Raw genomic sequence first — 16,896 nt, 5'->3', positions numbered from 1 at the left:
AATTGTAATTTATTACAATTATAAAATACGATGAAAAATATAATAAAAAGTGGAATTAATTGAATTAATGGTGTGTTTATTTATGTATCTTGAATGAATATAGTGCCTAATACAAGGCTACAATATACCGTTTTAATAGGTGTAGTACAGGCTAAATTAATTTTCATACCCAGCAGTAACATAAAATAGTAGAGAATGAAATTCACACTGTTTGGTTTTACTTCTTCCTACCACCTCTTTCCTTTGGTAAAAGATTAATTACATTACCAGATGTTAAGTTATAATATGCAAGGCTATTGTTGTCTTTGAAAAACATTCCCTAAAAAATGAGATAATTATTATTGAATACAGTAAGATAAGCAGAAATCCAAAAAATATATAATGTAACTCATCTTACCTCATATTGCAACTTTTGTTTACCAGGAGGCATGCCTGTTTGCTCATGTATAAGAGCTTTCATTGTTGCCACAGTATCGCTCACTTGCAAAGTAATGTTTAATGTCTGTCCGTTCAACTTCCATTCTGCTTTCTCTGTCATCATTGGTACAGCTATGTTCAACTGAACAGGGCCCTGTAATATTGAAATATATAATTTTAGAGAAAATTTGTAGAAAAATTCTAATACCTGTTGTTATTTAATGGGCAATAAAATACCTTATTCCTAGCTAAGAATTGCTGTTCAGGTATCAAAGAATCTTCTGTTCTCAATTTCTTTGTTTGAGGCTCTTCCTCCATAGGTTCAGCAGGATGTTTTAATCCCATCTGAAAGATGACAAAATATGATAATTTCCATGCAATAGCTAAGTAGAAGAGGGGTGCAAGAATCCGAAAATGTCGTGTCGGGAATTTTATTCAGGATCGGAACGGGTTTTCGGAAATATCGGGATTCCCGAGCACATTCGAGTTCTCGCATACCTCCACTAAATAGTATTTTACAATACATATACTTACAGCGGATGCCATTGGTGGTTGCATAGGTGGTGGAGTTGGCATAAATGGTGACATTGCAGGTGCTAGGAACGAATAAAAGAGAAGTGAGAAATATAACATAGAATGAAATATTTTTTACTGTTTGAGCATAACATTCTGAATATGTTCCATGTTGAGCCCTTATTATTTTATTAATAAATTTCATGTAACCTTCAAAATCTTAAAACGTACAAGCAGACGTCGTATAGAAACAAAAATAAACGTGCATTTATTATTCGAAATTTTACTTACTCATAAGTGGCGGTGGCCGTATAGGCGGCATTGGGGCCATCATCATCATCGGTGCTTGCGCCATCATCGGCTGAGGAATACCCATAGTAGGCATACTCATTGTTGGCGGTGGAGGTGGTTGCGTTGGAACCGGTACTGGTTTCGGTGCTGGTGGTTTAGGGGGTGCCTTCAACGTAGCCTGAGGTTTCGAAGCAGCTGCTGCCATATGTGATAATTCTGCTGCGCGGTTAGCTGGTTTCGGTCCGATTTTCTCTTTTTCTTCGTCCGGAAGAAGCCCTTTAACTTTATGTATTTGATGAATCTGATCCTCCAGAGTAATATTTGCTCTGGCAGCTCTGGTTGCTGCTTCCACACTCGACGTGTGTCCATCCCATGTAACTTTGTCATCCTTCTTTTTGTCTTCTTCTCCAATTTTCTTACCGATAGCAGTTTCTTCGTCACCGACACCAAAAATATCGGTACGTCTTTCGGCTAGTTGTTTCAAACTGGCTTCGATTGCAGTACCAGGAGCGAATACTGTTTCTTGTGCCAACTTATCGATATGTTTATCTCGTTGTTCCACCCATCGTGGATCCAATAATCCAATACGCATATGTTCTTGAACTTTACTTGCTGGTATACGTTCTCCAGTAATTGGAGATATCAAGTATTCATCAGGAGCAACAGGACGCGCAGTTTTAGTTGCTACGGAAATTGACATGTTTATTATACAATGTAAATTATAATACGTGTATATCATAATTAGAAAGCGGGTCTTTATGCAAAATAAGAATGTTCTACCTGAATTGCAACAAACTGGAAAAAAATAGATATTTATTTTTTTTCTTAATATGTTTAATAGGTCGAAAATAATATAACAGTATTTCTAAATTCTTGTAATGTTTTTACTGTAATTTAAAAATTACACCTACTCATTTTCGTCTTAAATGCATAAAATCTGCTGTCTAACCATGATATATGTTATCTATTACTTACCATGCTGTTTAGGATCATAGCCTTTCTTCACGACAACATTGCCTGGAGTAGGAGGCAGCGGCGGAGGCTGCATATTATTACTGTCGCGTGGTTTCGATTCTTTAGATTTATGAGTATCGCCTGGAGGTGATACATCATCTTCATCGCTAGAATCTTCTTCCATATCTTGTACCTTAAAATTAAAATAGTAACGATCATTGATTCTTATTTGTTTTTGACGGCAGACAAAGCAAACCAGTATATTTACTTGATTATTATCTTTCGCGCGGTCCTTTTCACCTTCCGTACGGTTTTGCATTTCATCATCTCCTTCACTGTCGATCTGCATTTCTACATCTTCACCTTCTTCTATTCTTTCCTAAAAATTTAAGAAAACAATGATATAACAAAAGATCAAATTACACAAGTACTATACAGAGTGTTCACGCTATTACTAGCCTGCGTTTTTCTTGCAAATAATAAATATTAGAAAAAACTGTAAGAGAAAAAAGTAATACTATTTTTTGCAAGCAATGTAATGCTTTTTCAATTTTTTAAATGGAATGTTACATATATTATGTACATTTTTTTTATATCATACGAAAGCGCGTGTCAAGACAAATTCATTCGTATACGACATAATGATCTTCAAAGTCATACAAAGACGGAAACGGAGGAAAGATTTTGAAAGAAAAACTAGTTAGTGGGGATATCAAAGTTAAATTTTTTCTGCTTAATGTAACCCATGAATCAGGGAGTTCTTGAAACTTTAAAGAAACGTTACAGAAATCAGTTGCTCAAAAAACTTATTGAACAGCAAGCTGAAGAAAATGAAGAAAGATATGTAGTCTCCATTTTGAAATCAATAAACATCAAGGACGTAATTTATATGGCTGCTTTATCCTGGGATCAAGTGATTGAATTGGCAATTATAAAGTCATAGAAAAATATCTGGCCTGAAACTGAACAATTGTCCGAGGAACTACTTGATACTGACAATGATGTTAGCCTTTTAGATTTTGTTGGCATGTTCAGAACTATAGTAGGGTGTGCAGATGTAGAGATCGATGAAGTCAAATCATGTTTGCGATTTAACATTGATGGGGACTTTCAATTGACAGACGATGACATAATTGCGATTTGTTCAACTAATGACAATGTGGAGATTCATGATCATTCTCATGATGAGGCAGCTAGTACTGCTAAACCCTAGTTTTAGTCACAATGAAGCGACAACGATGTTCGAAAATGTGTTAATATACTTAGAGGAACTTGACTCAAAACCGACTGAGATCATGATGGCAAAGCGTCTACGAGGTTGTGCAGCACGTAAATGTCACTCAAATCTAATACAAAAGAAACTCAGGGACTTCTTGACAACATCCCAATTAAATTAAACTTATAGAGTATGTGTATATGTCTTTTGCTTCATACTAACAATATTGTTGTAAAATATACATATAAAATGTGCAATAAATAAAATGCATAAAATGTATTTGTGTTATTTATGTTAACGAAATTTTCCAGATTTTCGTTTGAGTTGGATAAACGGGGTTCCACTTTACTAAAATGTAGTCACACTTTATTACCTGCATGAGTACTCGAGCACCAACTTCGTCCGGTGTTGTAGGTGCCGGAAAATTGCCAACTTCAAACTGTTGATAATCAACAGTTTCCACTACAACAAAGTCGTGCCAATCGATTTGAGCATAAGCAACTCTTTCGCGTTCTAACTCCTCTTCTTCCTTACGTCTCTGAGCTTCTTGGTACTTTAACCATTCAGCACGATATTTAACTTGTTCCAATATTTTATCCATATTTGCTGCTTCATTACGAAGGCGAGGTAATAGATCTTTAGGTGGAATTAATACCTACAAATTAAGATTTGTTTAAAGAGATACTAGAAGAGTATGTACAGATTACTTAAAAGAATTCTCATTTTACCTTTGTATATTGTTCCAAGAGTTTAGTAAAATATTGGAACAATGAATGTTGTGGTCGTAAGAAGTCAAATTGAAAGTTCCTTTGTTCTCTATTCATCAAATTCGTTAAAAATTGACGACCGTTACGGGCTACAAATTGTGCTGTCAGTTTTACAATATCTCTGAAATAATGATGCAAAATATAGTACTACTATATACAAAATACAGTACTACTATATACAAAATACAGTACTACTTAATAGCATAATCCAAGCGATAATAATAAAATTGAATGCAATGACATAGAATCTAGAAATTTCATTTAAAGATATAAAGAAATTTGAAAATAAAAAAATCTTAGACAAATGAAATCGTGATTAGACTACTATTACATGTACAAAGCTCCACAAAATATGGTAAAATATCTACTTTCTCAATCCTGCTCTTTCTGAACCAAGAAAAGTCAATATTATAACGAGGTTGTAAATTGGATGTACTATATATTCTCATCAATACTTAACCCTTAGCACTCCGGTGGCTCCACTACGGAGAAATTTAACAGGTGTTTACAAAATTCTGGCGTGCAAAGGGTTAATAACAAAAACGGATCAAACGTCCTGTACCAACTGTGATACTAAACTATTGATAAAACATAATAGACTGTCCGATATTCAAAGAATTAAGAAAAAAAGTGAAAATCCCCCCTTACATAGAATAATGTAATCTTCTATCTTGAACAACTTGGTATAATAAAAGAAATATAAAATAGTAATTTGTAATTATAATAGATTAAGAAAATTCTAAAAAATGTTTGCCTTAAAACAGTTACAACACTGTTGGTATTAGGAAATAAGTAATTAGTTCTATATTACATTGTTCTACCTTTAGAGTTAAGCACTACTAAGTCTAAGTAACATTTGTCATGACCTAATACATATATGTGACACAATGTAGTACATCAGTGGTCCCTAATAGCATAAAAGCTGATGTAACTTTAAATAAATTAATTAATAACATAGTGAATATATAATCTAGTAACTTACAAATCTAATGCAGAGATGGAAGGAGGATCAGCAATAAATTCAAATTCAGTAGGAGGATCTTTTGGAACAAACGGTTGTTCCACTTGTTTTAAAATTTCTTGCTGCTTCTGATGAGCTGCAAGATTAACAGCTTTCCCAAGTCCTTGTCCTATAGCTGGTTCTTGACCCTTTCCTTCTTTAAACTCTTTTACTTTGTGCTGATAATATGCGTGATATGGATCACCAAAATTCAAGAAGTTAAACTTTGGATTTCCAAGTTCATTTTGTCTGATCCTCGACTCAAATTCTGGTCCATTTCTGGCCACAAAACTTGCTGTCTTGTCAACAATATCTAAATTTTTATATAAGGAAAACAATATGAATACCAGCATGCAGGCCCATGATTAAAAGAAGATATTTTACATTGGACATCTGGAACTACAATGTACATGAAAATGAATAAAATCAGTTGGTATCTTATGGTAAAGTGTCCTTGTAAGTATTATTTCATTTAAAACTCTTTTATGCAAAGATATTATATTACACACGATTTATTTTTCTTTACAAAAATTTCACATTTATTCTAGTCTTAAAAATGATTTGATAAAAGTCTAAAAACATGTTTTATACACAGTTGATAATTATAAGAATTTAAGTATGTATTTGTCGGTGAAAACTACTCTAACATTATAAGTGTTACTAATAAGTTATCTGAAAATAAAAATTGTATTAATGTTAATATCCATGTAACAGTTTGTCAAAGGATACTCCTAACCTCCGGTGGAGGGTAAATAATCCCCACGATCGGTTGTGATGAAGGTGCATTGTTTTCTTCAACCTCGGTCACCGGTAACTGCACCACTGCAACTTCTTGGGCAGGCATGTTAGTAATCTTTCATTTGCTTAATTTTCACAATAATTTTCTCTGTTTTTCATAACTGATCATGCACGCAAAACTCAATGAACGCATCACAAATCACAACCATAGACGCCATAGGGGCCTAGACCAGAGAGGAACGAGAGTGCTCACGCCCGGGTTTTCGGCGTTCCCACTTTCGTAACATCGCCGCTTTAGCATGGCACAGAACCGGTCAGTCTTTCCTGGAACAGAACCGGTCAGTCTTTTAGAATGGCACAGAACCGGTCAGTCTTTTAGCATAAAACTGAACGCACATTATTTTTTTAACCAGGATTAGAACGTACAGCTTAATTGTTTTATATGAAATATGTAACTAACATGTAAATCTTGTGTACAAAATCTCTAATTAATATAAATTAAGAATAATATTAATTGTAATGATACGTATTTTATTTTTTTCCAATTTTGTAGTTGCAAACCCTAGTTGTAAAAAATGGAAAACCCGGAAAAATTCGAACAAATACAGATCTCATATCGAAGTTTAAAAGCGACCAACCTGAATATTAATGTAATAATGAGCTATTGTCATCAACACTATCTTAAATTTTTTCATATATTTAGCTACTGTTATTGTTAATTAAAAAAAATTTTCTTTCATGAATAAATATTTTTTCCACCTCAGCACCATAAGATTTTTACTACATGACTTTAAAAACACATTAGAACTATTTTTAAATAATTTTACTCGAAAACATTCTAGTTTACTCTTTATTTCACCGTTCTACTAATTTTTTATGGGCTGCATTGCAGCTCTGTTTAACACCCCTTTACAAGCCAATACCATGGTACCATCCATATTCAAGGAAGAACAATTTTTTGCGACGATCATTGAAAAAACAAAAGTGTTTCCTTCATTTCAGTCCTTTAGTGCGTTGGTGACGTAGCGCCCAGCACACCTACTTGTGTTCTGTGTCACATCTGGAGTTTTATGGTACGCTAACTCGCAAGCCAGACCATACAAGCGAATGCATCCACAACTTCCAGAGACCTGCCTCCAAAACTAATTAAAGGAAGGCTAGACACGCAGTGTGTACTAAACTCCTCGAAAGAGGCGGATTCCAGTCGCTCGTGTTATAAACCTCATTCGATACTTCATCGAAAGGGTGATCTTACATATTTCTGTAACAGTTCCAAGTGCATGCACTTTGTTCATGATACACTCTTTGTAATTATTAAATTCAATTAAATATTAAGTAAATCTTTCACGGTGCTAACGGCCCTCGCAGAGATGGGCATTATTTGGGATAAAAAATTATTTAAATAAAAATTTGAATAAAAGATACTTTATCTTTATTTGTTATTTGAAGGTTCGAATAAAAAAAAGCATCTTTGTTGGACGAGTGTCGAATAAATAATTTTATTAGATGAGAATTTATCCGACGAATAAAAATACTTTTTTATATTCGAAGCTTCAAATTAAATTTTCATTTTTTTATCTGTACTGTTATTCGGAGGCTACGAGTAATTCTTCCGAATTTCGAATAATTTTCGTGAGCTCGAATAAGCGGCTTCGAGCAGAGTTGGGCAAAATATTTATCTAAATAAAAATTTCGAATAACGAATAAAAGATAAAAAAATTTTTATTCGTTATTAGAAGGTTCGAATAAAGAAAGTATCTTTATTCGACGAGGATCGGATAAATAATTTTATCGTCGAGAATTTATCCGACGAATAAAGATAATTTTTTTTGTTCGAAGCGGATTTATTCGAACTTCGAATAATTTTTTCATCTTTTATCTGTATCTTTTATTCGAAGGCTTCGAATAACTTTTGCCGAGCGCCGAGCATCAAAGACCCAGCGACGACAGACGACATACAATGTAAGCGGATGGAGAATCGCGCACGAATGAAAGTTTAAACTTTTAGATTTTTCAATATATCCTCATCAAATTGTGACGAGCGAATGGAGGGGATTTTCCTGATGAAAATGAGGTCAAATTCGTGTGTAATCGAACAAGTTTCACTGATACGTAATGTTACGATAAAAATTACAATCTCATTAAAGACAGTCCAAATGATGTCGTGTTTGGACTCATTTTGATCGGGATAAGCTCTACAACTCATTCGTATTAACAATATTGTGCCGATTAAAAACATAAAAGCATAAATTGCCAATAATGTTCGATTCTCCGTCCGTTTACATTGTATGCCGTTTGGCAGTCGCTGGGTCTTCGACGTTCGGCGCTCGTCGGTCCTCGTCGGGCGTCGTCGCCGTTTATTCGTCGTGCTGGCAAAAGTTATCCGAAGATTTATTCGAAACCTTCGAATAAATCTACGGATAAAACTGCTAAATACAGTCCAATTTGTACCGTGTTTAGTGTCATTTTAATCAGAAGAATGCCACGAATTAGTTGGCGCAAGTCCCATAAAAAAATAAAGAGAAACAATTAAGTTTTGCATTGGTAGTTGTTTCACACCGATATCTCGCGACTCTACGAGCTCCGAACTTCAAAGACCAGCGACCGACCAACAGCCTACAATATAAGCAGATGGAGAATCGAGAATTATTGGCAATTTATGTTTTTTTTTGGTTTTCATCAGAACAATATTGTTAATACGAATGAGTTGTAGAGCTTATCCCGATTAAAATGAGCCCAAACACGACATCATTTGGACTGTCTTTAATGAGATTGTAATTTTTATCGTAACATTACGTATCAGTGAAACTTGTACGATTATACTCGAATTTCACCTCATTTTCATCATTAAAATCCCCTCCATTCACTCGTCACAATTTTATGAGGATATATTGAAAAATCTAAAAGTTTAAACTTTCATACGTGCGCGATTCTCCATCCGCTTACATTGTATGTCGTCTGTCGTCGCTGGGTCTTTGAAGCTCCGCACTCGGCAAAAGTTATTCGAGCATTTATTTGAAGCCTTCGAATAAAAGATACAGATGAAAGATGAAAAAATTTCTCGTAGTTTGAATAAATCCGCTTCGAATAAAAAAAAGTATCTTTATTCGTCGGATAAATTCTCGTCGAATAAAATTATTTATTCGATACTCGTCGAATAAAGATACCTTTTTTATTCGAACCTTCGAATAACGAATAAGGATGAAGTATCTTTTATTCGAATCGTTATTTAAATAATTTTTATCTAATAATGCCCAACTCTGGGCACACCAAAATGACTGGCATTCAAAAGGAGAGAATATCCGTCTACGATATAATGTTGCACGGAGAAGCGGACAGCGAAACTAGAGAACCGTCGTCCCCGAGGAGTGGGCCGCACACCTATATCGGTGTGAGACCAGAAGACCACTACTAATCCAATCACAAAACTTCTTTATTTTTCGTTATTTTTTTTTAACTTTTACCAACATATTCGTGACATTTTTCTGATTAAAATGAAACCAAATATGATATAATTCCGATGATAATTACTTGTGTAATGAAAGATTGATGTTTCGGACGCGAAGAAGGACAGCGTATGGGAAAGAAAGAGCCGCGGAGAGTCGAAGCGTTCGGAAAAGATGAAAGACTGGCGTGAGCTCAGGCCTTTAAATAAAAAAATAAACTTTTTCATTATTAATTATTTTTCTATTGGACTTTCACCAACATACTCGTGGCATTTTTCTAAGGAAAACGGTACCAAATATGACAAAATTCCGATGATATTTACTTGTGTAATGAACGACGAAAGTTTCGGACGCAAAGAAGGACAGCATATGAAAAGAAAGAGACGCGGCGAGTCCCTCCCGTCTCGAGTTCGACAGCTTGGTTTTCGCCGCGGACAAATAGATGTGGTTACTAATATATATGTATTGACAATTACTCACAGAAAGTTAAATTTAACAATACAATTAATGATTATACATAAAGTTTATTGCTTATAAAATATAAAGAATATTAAATGTAAAGAAACAATTCTATAAGGTATAAAAAATAGCAAACAATAGAATTATAATTAAAACTTAAAATGACAGACACTTTTCAAAACTTTTATCTCTACCTCTATGTTAGTGATACACAACCTGAAAATTTCATCGAAATCGGTTGACGGAGAAAAAAACAACGTGCATTGCAAGATATAAGAATCTGTGTATCTGTGTGTTTGTACAAATAGCAATAATACTGCCACCAAATAGCTTTATATGGATAAGAGCCGTCGAAAGTTAGTTTCATTACATAACACTTTTATTTCGTTACTACCTTTACTTGAATAATTGCAGTCCAGCATTAGAAGTGGTATTATCGGTTAAATAAGTAAAAAAATTAATTTTCTGTTTTTTACTACGGATCACAATAAGAACGATTGCATTTTGTCATTACTTGAATATTGTATTTATTCTTTTTTTTTTATTCTATAACTATTACAGAATATATTTTGTTGAATAATCATTATTTTATAAATATCGCAATAAGTTCCAAATTAATTAATTACACCTATAAACTATCGATTATAAAATAATGATTACAATGGTGAATAATATGGAAAATAAGAAGGCAATAACAGTGTAATGAAATTATACAATAAAAAATAATTATTTTCATTCTACGCATTATCCGTTTATTTATTGCCTATGTCACTGACGTTTCTTCCGTAATTCACGAGCAAATGTTCTATTTAGGTAGCGAGCGCGGCATGTTTAGCGATGTTGGTATTTGAGATCAGTGATAGTTCCACGTTCTTAGTTCCACAACCGACGAGAGTATCTCGACATTGGGTCCGTTACCGACCGCTCCCAGTACCCACCTGGGACCCACTTTGAGACTCGCAGTTTAACACGGGGGCTGGCAGTCTTTATATATATCTCGTCGGTGACGGGGGCTTTAGAGCCCCCCGAGCGTGAGACAGAAAAATACATTGGGTGATTGGTCTACTCCTATACCTCGTCTGTGGTTTTATGCTAAAAGACGGCCCGGTTCTGTGCCATGCTAAGGCTGAGCAGATGTCAGCACTATATCGGGAACGCCGAAAACCCGGGCGTGAGCACTCTCCTATCCTCTCTGCCTATACCTAGTCTGTGATTATACATAGGAGATTGCCCTCACTGGATTACGTTATCCCAAAAAAGGGAGCGACAAAAATACATTGGATGATAGGTCTATCCTATACCTCATCTATGATTATACTCAAAGAGAATAAAAGTCACCTGGAAGGGATGCGGGCCTGATTGGTTGTTAGGCACACATAATTTTGCCATTGGTCGAACTGTCAAAGCCAATGAAAACGAATCGTGAACTAGTGGGATTTTCACTTGCTCTTGTGAAAGTTGAACAAAGAATAGTAAAAAAATGTATACACAACTATTATAATAGTTAAGGTCTAGTACAGTATGTCCTTTTACTTTAAACCATAATACTCTTAAATTAATTTCCTTGTGTTGCTTGTGATCACGGTATATAGATCTATAAATAAATGCATGAAAGTTTAATCTTCTTCAAATACCTTCATAAGTAACATATGAGCACATCTACTCTTATTCAGAGCATTTTATGTTGGAGCAGCTAAACATGTATACAGAGAAATTAATCTAAATATTGTAAAAGTATTGGTATATACAAAAAAACTCACTATACAATTTAAATAAAAGCTGACTATCAGGAAAAATTTAATTTTTAATCTATTGACTTTGTTCTTTCAAATATTTTTGTATAGTTTTGGAAAGATTGGTTGCTCCATCACATACATGATTAGGTAGGTTAGAAATGAATCTCATTGAAGTCATAACACCTCTGTTCCAATATGATTTTGTACAATTTACCATGCAGTCAACACTTGGTAGACGATTGACCTAAATAAGAAATATTTACTAAATAAAATTATGTATGATATACATTATATCCGAAATTCATCACAGAAAGTATGTAATCAAAAGTAGTTTTATAAATATGACATACAATCATGAAATAAGTAGTACATTACCTCATAAATTATTTCCTGTGAAATATTGTGTTTCACATATGGAGCAATATTGTTATATAATTTTCCGTATAATTTAGCTGTTTCTTCCGATTTTGACCATAATCCTTCTTGACAAGTGTAGTACATAACACCACCGACAATGGTAGCTTTTACCGTGAACCTGAAGACATCATTTTAAATTAAGTTTCTGTTTTGTTGTGTGTAAAAAGGATCATAAAGTACCGTAAACGCTCAGCATCCTTAAATTTTAGTTCGCGTACTAACCGGATTAAACCCATAGTGTAGTATATAAATTACTTTGCAATGATGGTATTACTTGTTCCTTCTTTTGTTACATGAAAGTCTGAAAGTTATGTAAAACGACAGACACAGGGAATAAAAGTAGGCCACCGAAGAGATATTTATAAAGACTGCCAGCCTTACGGGAGAATGTGTCGCTCGAAAAATGCGGTGTTATCTACCGCCCTCTAGGATAGATTTTGGCTGGAGTAAGAAACAGAAGGCCAACGACGGTGTATCGTGGCCAGTTGACCACGCGAACATAGCTAGATATATATAGTATCGATTAATGGCGCGGAGAGGCAAATTTAAATATAAGATGTAATCGCGTATTTCATACATACGTATTTTATTTGAGCGCGATAGTTTAGAGTAAGTAAAGAAAGACCGGGAGAGTTCCATAGAGATCCTTGACGAAATTGGAGTCGGCGAGACTAATTGCGGAATTTAGAGAAAGTCACGCAGCCTCTTAGAGTAGCTTCTCCAATTCTACACAAATTAGGGATAGTCGAAGTCCGGAATCAGTTAAGGACAAGAGGTCATAAATTCTCAGTCAAGGACCTCTTGGAACTCCCTCGGACCTCTCTCTTGTTCGGTCCTACATGGCCCCACGTCCCTCGTTTTGGCGGGGCTTCACCCTCATGCGTACCCCACTCCCGTTAAGGATTAAGATCCATCCACTACCAATCGCCATCAAGCAGCAACCGGAAGACGAGTCATCCGATGAATCAACGCCTAGCCAGAAGATTCTAATTTTCCTATTGGCTAAGGAAGCGAGACGAGAAGGAAGAAGCTGGGAAAGGATTTGAAGCTTCAGGATGAGACAGAACTCATTGTTGAACTGAGGGAGTTACATCTCCAAGAACTTCTAAATAAATCTACAACAGTTTTTCGCCTTTAACTCTGTGTACAAGGTTTATTCCTTAATTTCCACGAGCAGAGCGCTTCAGCGCTCCACGGGCACTCGAACCCACTACCAAAATCCTTATTTCACCACACTGCGACGCAACAGTTCTAGTTAGGTAGCGAGCGCGGCATGTTTAGCGATGTTGGTCAGAGAGGATAGGAGAGTGCTCACGCCCGGGTTTTCGGCGTTCCCGATATAGTGCTGACATCTGCTCAGCCTTAGCATGGCACAGAACCGTGTCGTCTTTCCTAGAACAGAACCGTGTCGTCTTTTAGCATGACACAGAACCGTGTCGTCTTTCCTGGAACAGAACCGTGTCGTCTTTCCTGGAACAGAACCGTGTCGTCTTTCCTGGGAGAGAATCGTGTCGTCTTTTAGCATAAAACCGAACGCACATTATTTTTTTAACCAGGATTAGAACGTACAGCTTAATTGTTGTATATGAAATATGTAACTAACATGTAAATCTTGATTAATATAAATTAAGAATAATATTAATTGTAATGATACGTATTTTATTTCTTTCCAATTTTGTAGTTGCAAACCCTAGTTGTAAAAAATGGAAAACCCGGAAAAATTCGAACAAATACAGATCTCATATCGAAGTTTAAAAGCGACCAACCTGAATATTAATCTAATAATGAGCTATTGTCATCAACACTATCTTAAATTTGTTCATATATTTAGCTACTGTTATTATTAATTAAAAAAAATTTTCTTTCATGAATAAATATTTTTTCCTCCTCAGCACCGTAAGATTTTTACTAGATGACTTTAAAAACACATTAGAACTATTTTTAAATAATTTTACTCGAAAACATTCTAGTTTGCTCTTTATTTCACCGTTCTACTAATTTTTTATGGGCTCCATTGCACTCTTTTACATCTCAATACCATGGTACCATCCATATTCAAGGAAGAACAATTTTTTGCGACGATCATTGAAAAAACAAAAGTGTTTCCTTCATTTCAGTCCTTTAGTGCGTTGGTGACGTAGCGCTCAGCACACCTACTTGTGTTCTGTGTCACATCTGGAGTTTTATGGTACGCTAACTCGCAAGCCAGACCATACAAGCGAATGCATCCACAACTTCCAGAGACCTGCCTCCAAAACTAATTAAAGGAAGGCTAGACATGCAGTGTGTGTACTAAACTCCTCAAAAGGGGCGGATTCCAGTCGCTCGTGTTATAAACCTCATTCGATACTTCATCGAAAGGGTGATCTTACATATTTCTGTAACAGTTCCAAGTGCATGCACTTTGTTCATGATACACTCTTTGTAATTATTAAATTCAATTAAATATTAAGTAAATCTTTCACGGTGCTAACGGCCCTCGCAGAGATGGGCATTATTTGGGATAAAAAATTATTTAAATAAAAATTCGAATAAAAGATACTTTATCTTTATTTGTTATTTGAAGGTTCGAATAAAAAAAGCATCTTTATTGGACGAGTGTCGAATAAATAATTTTATTAGATGAGAATTTATCCGACGAATAAAAATACTTTTTTATATTCGATGCTTCAAATTAAATTTTCATTTTTTATCTGTACTGTTATTCGGAGGCTACGACTAATTCTTCCGAATTTCGAATAATTTTCGTCAGCTTGAATAAGCGGCTTCGAGCCCCGTCGGCCCAGGCCCAGAAGCTCGTGCCACCACGGTCGCCCAGCGGTGCAATAAACGGCAGCCGCGCGATCCGAGGCGAGAGCAGGTATATCGGTGTGAAACTACTACTAATCAAATTACAAAACTTCTTTATTTTTCATTATTTTTTTATAGCACTTCCATCAACCTATTTGTGGAGTTTTTCTGATTAAAATGACACTAAACACGATATAATTTGATCTGTATTGCTATTCAAACGATTCCAATAATTTTCTTCGAATAATCTTTGCCAGCTATAAGCTGTTAAAATTTTTGTACAATTTGATTGTGTGGAGTTATACGTGTAGACAAAAGTATTTACTTTGATTGTAATTTCACTTACTTTAAAAATTAGCTTATCTTATTTAAATTGAAATGTAGGGAATTTAATATTATATTTTTCTAGAATTGTCTAGACATCGTGATTGCCCATGCTCAGACATCATGTCTGGATCTGTTTTACGATCGAGTGAGACACTGTCATTTTTTAGTTATTTATTGGCATGCTTGGCCCTAAGAATTCGTTACGGGCTTGGGTACGGGTCTAGAAGCGGGAAGACAGACCAGCCGTACTCCACTCAATGACAATTCACACATTGCAGGCAGACACTCAGGAGAAAGGCGATACAAATTTCGGGGAAAGATCCTTGAACAAGGGATCTTTGTGCAGTATCCTGCGAGGCTTACGTGAGAAAATGAATTCACGGAGTCAGTAGGCGTTGCACAATTTACGTAAGGTTAATGATAGTTCAGTAAGTTAAATAACACGATATTAAGCAAGCCATATAGAAGTTAATAATAACATCACTCTCCAAAAAATTTTTATAATTTACCATATTTATATAAGTAAGTTCATTCGAAACAAATTCGTCAAAATGCCGGAAATATTGTCTTTTAAGTTTTTCACGTGAAACGTGCATTATTTCAAATATTAATACAAATGAAGGTTACGCACATACTTGCCGAATATACCTAATGTAGTTATTAAAAAAATCAAATATATTAAAAATCACGTTATAAGTTACAAAAGAAATACTATTATCACCATTATCTATTTCAAAAAGAACGCAGAGTTGAATCTTGGATATTGCGATAACTCGCTCGCCCGAACTTGCCCGATTCTTTTCGAACGCGCTCGATGAAGTCGGGTCATGGGCCGTCCGAAAGGCTCGGACCGCTCGACGTGTCCCGATTCGAGTGCCCGATTCACGAGCCGGCCCGCACATCCCTACTGTGTCACATCTGGAGTTTTATGGCATGCTAACAATCGACATTGAGTTGCAAATCAGACCGTACAAGCAAACGCATTCGCAACTTCCAGAGGCCTGATTTCAAGGCTAAAAGGAGAGGCCACGACCTTCGGGTCACCGATGCTGTTGAAATTTTGCACACTTATAGATCTCGTTCTCCTGTTCACGAATATATACCATTATAGGGGCAGATACTCAATAGTTTTCGAGATATTGACGATTAAAGTTTCATTATTTCTTATATAATGCCGTATTTTTCCTAGATTGCAGGAATCGGTGTGGCAAGACGGTAGCGTACCAAGTTTTCAGCCGAACGACCAGGGTTCAAATCTTGCCGACTAATGCAGTTTTTTTATTATGTTTTATCATTGCTACTTATATTATTAATTTCAATCGATTAAATTTCACGCATAAAATTGCATTTTGAATTATAAATAACATGTATTTATTTACTAACAACAGAATTATTTACTATTATTATATATTATTATTTATATATCAAATATATATATTAAATTTTAAGAAGTCTTTATAAATATCCTGTGTTCATTTTTCGGTTTCCGAACAAGTTACTGTTACGTTTGTGTGATGTGACATAAGTTCATCTACCTTTACTTGAACCAGTGCGGTCTTTTCCCCCTTTTATGTTATCGTAATTTCGAACGTTGATTGATACTGACGTCCTGTCTGATCCATGTTGATTATATAATTTAAATGGAATTTTGCTAGGTGATATATTTTACTACTTTCCGATCATTTTCGGCGGCCTGCTATGTTTTATCAAAATGAAATCGGTACTTATCATTATATTGAAATTTAATCGATTTAAATTGATAATATAAATATACAATGATAAAACATAATAAAATTTTTAAAAAATGCGTTAGTCGTCAGGATTT

The 16,896-nt window shown here is 35.1% G+C and overlaps 2 protein-coding genes across 2 annotated transcripts; both read right to left on the bottom strand.

Moving 5' to 3' along the window:
• Positions 1-59: 59 nt before the first annotated feature.
• On the bottom strand, positions 60-6,144 carry Sf3a1 (splicing factor 3A subunit 1). The gene is made up of 12 exons (XM_076793714.1): positions 6,067-6,144; positions 5,888-6,033; positions 5,141-5,471; positions 4,120-4,279; positions 3,765-4,046; positions 2,444-2,554; positions 2,197-2,368; positions 1,222-1,905; positions 952-1,013; positions 655-762; positions 398-571; positions 60-319 (listed from the first exon to the last, which is right to left on the bottom strand). Exons 2-12 carry the CDS (start codon positions 6,000-6,002, stop codon positions 218-220), a joined length of 2,301 nt encoding a protein of 766 aa, XP_076649829.1. The 5' UTR covers positions 6,003-6,033; positions 6,067-6,144; the 3' UTR covers positions 60-217.
• Positions 6,145-11,461: 5,317 nt separating this feature from the next.
• On the bottom strand, positions 11,462-12,308 carry LOC143357467 (MICOS complex subunit MIC13 homolog QIL1). The gene is made up of 3 exons (XM_076793989.1): positions 12,177-12,308; positions 11,913-12,072; positions 11,462-11,781 (listed from the first exon to the last, which is right to left on the bottom strand). Exons 1-3 carry the CDS (start codon positions 12,188-12,190, stop codon positions 11,611-11,613), a joined length of 345 nt encoding a protein of 114 aa, XP_076650104.1. The 5' UTR covers positions 12,191-12,308; the 3' UTR covers positions 11,462-11,610.
• Between the last annotated feature and the right edge of the window lie 4,588 nt (positions 12,309-16,896).

The sequence above is a fragment of the Halictus rubicundus genome, chromosome 9 (genome assembly GCF_050948215.1).
Source record: "Halictus rubicundus isolate RS-2024b chromosome 9, iyHalRubi1_principal, whole genome shotgun sequence".
Classification (NCBI taxonomy): domain Eukaryota; kingdom Metazoa; phylum Arthropoda; class Insecta; order Hymenoptera; family Halictidae; genus Halictus; species Halictus rubicundus.
This window is presented reverse-complemented; position numbering and strand designations above follow the sequence as displayed.

What these genes read in the sequence shown, in the direction of transcription:
- Sf3a1 (XM_076793714.1), bottom strand. Translation starts at nt 6,002, where the DNA reads ATGCCTGCCCAAGAAGTTGCAGTGGTGCAGTTACCGGTGACCGAGGTT. An exon ending in CCCTCCACCGGAGGTTAGGA is followed by an intron (nt 5,472 to 5,887) that starts GTATCCTTTGAC and finishes ATAAAAATTTAG; the next exon opens with ATATTGTTGACAAGACAGCA. An exon ending in ACGGCCACCGCCACTTATGA is followed by an intron (nt 1,014 to 1,221) that starts GTAAGTAAAATT and finishes ATTCGTTCCTAG; the next exon opens with CACCTGCAATGTCACCATTT.
- LOC143357467 (XM_076793989.1), bottom strand. An exon ending in CACAGGAAATAATTTATGAG is followed by an intron (nt 11,782 to 11,912) that starts GTAATGTACTAC and finishes TTTCTTATTTAG; the next exon opens with GTCAATCGTCTACCAAGTGT.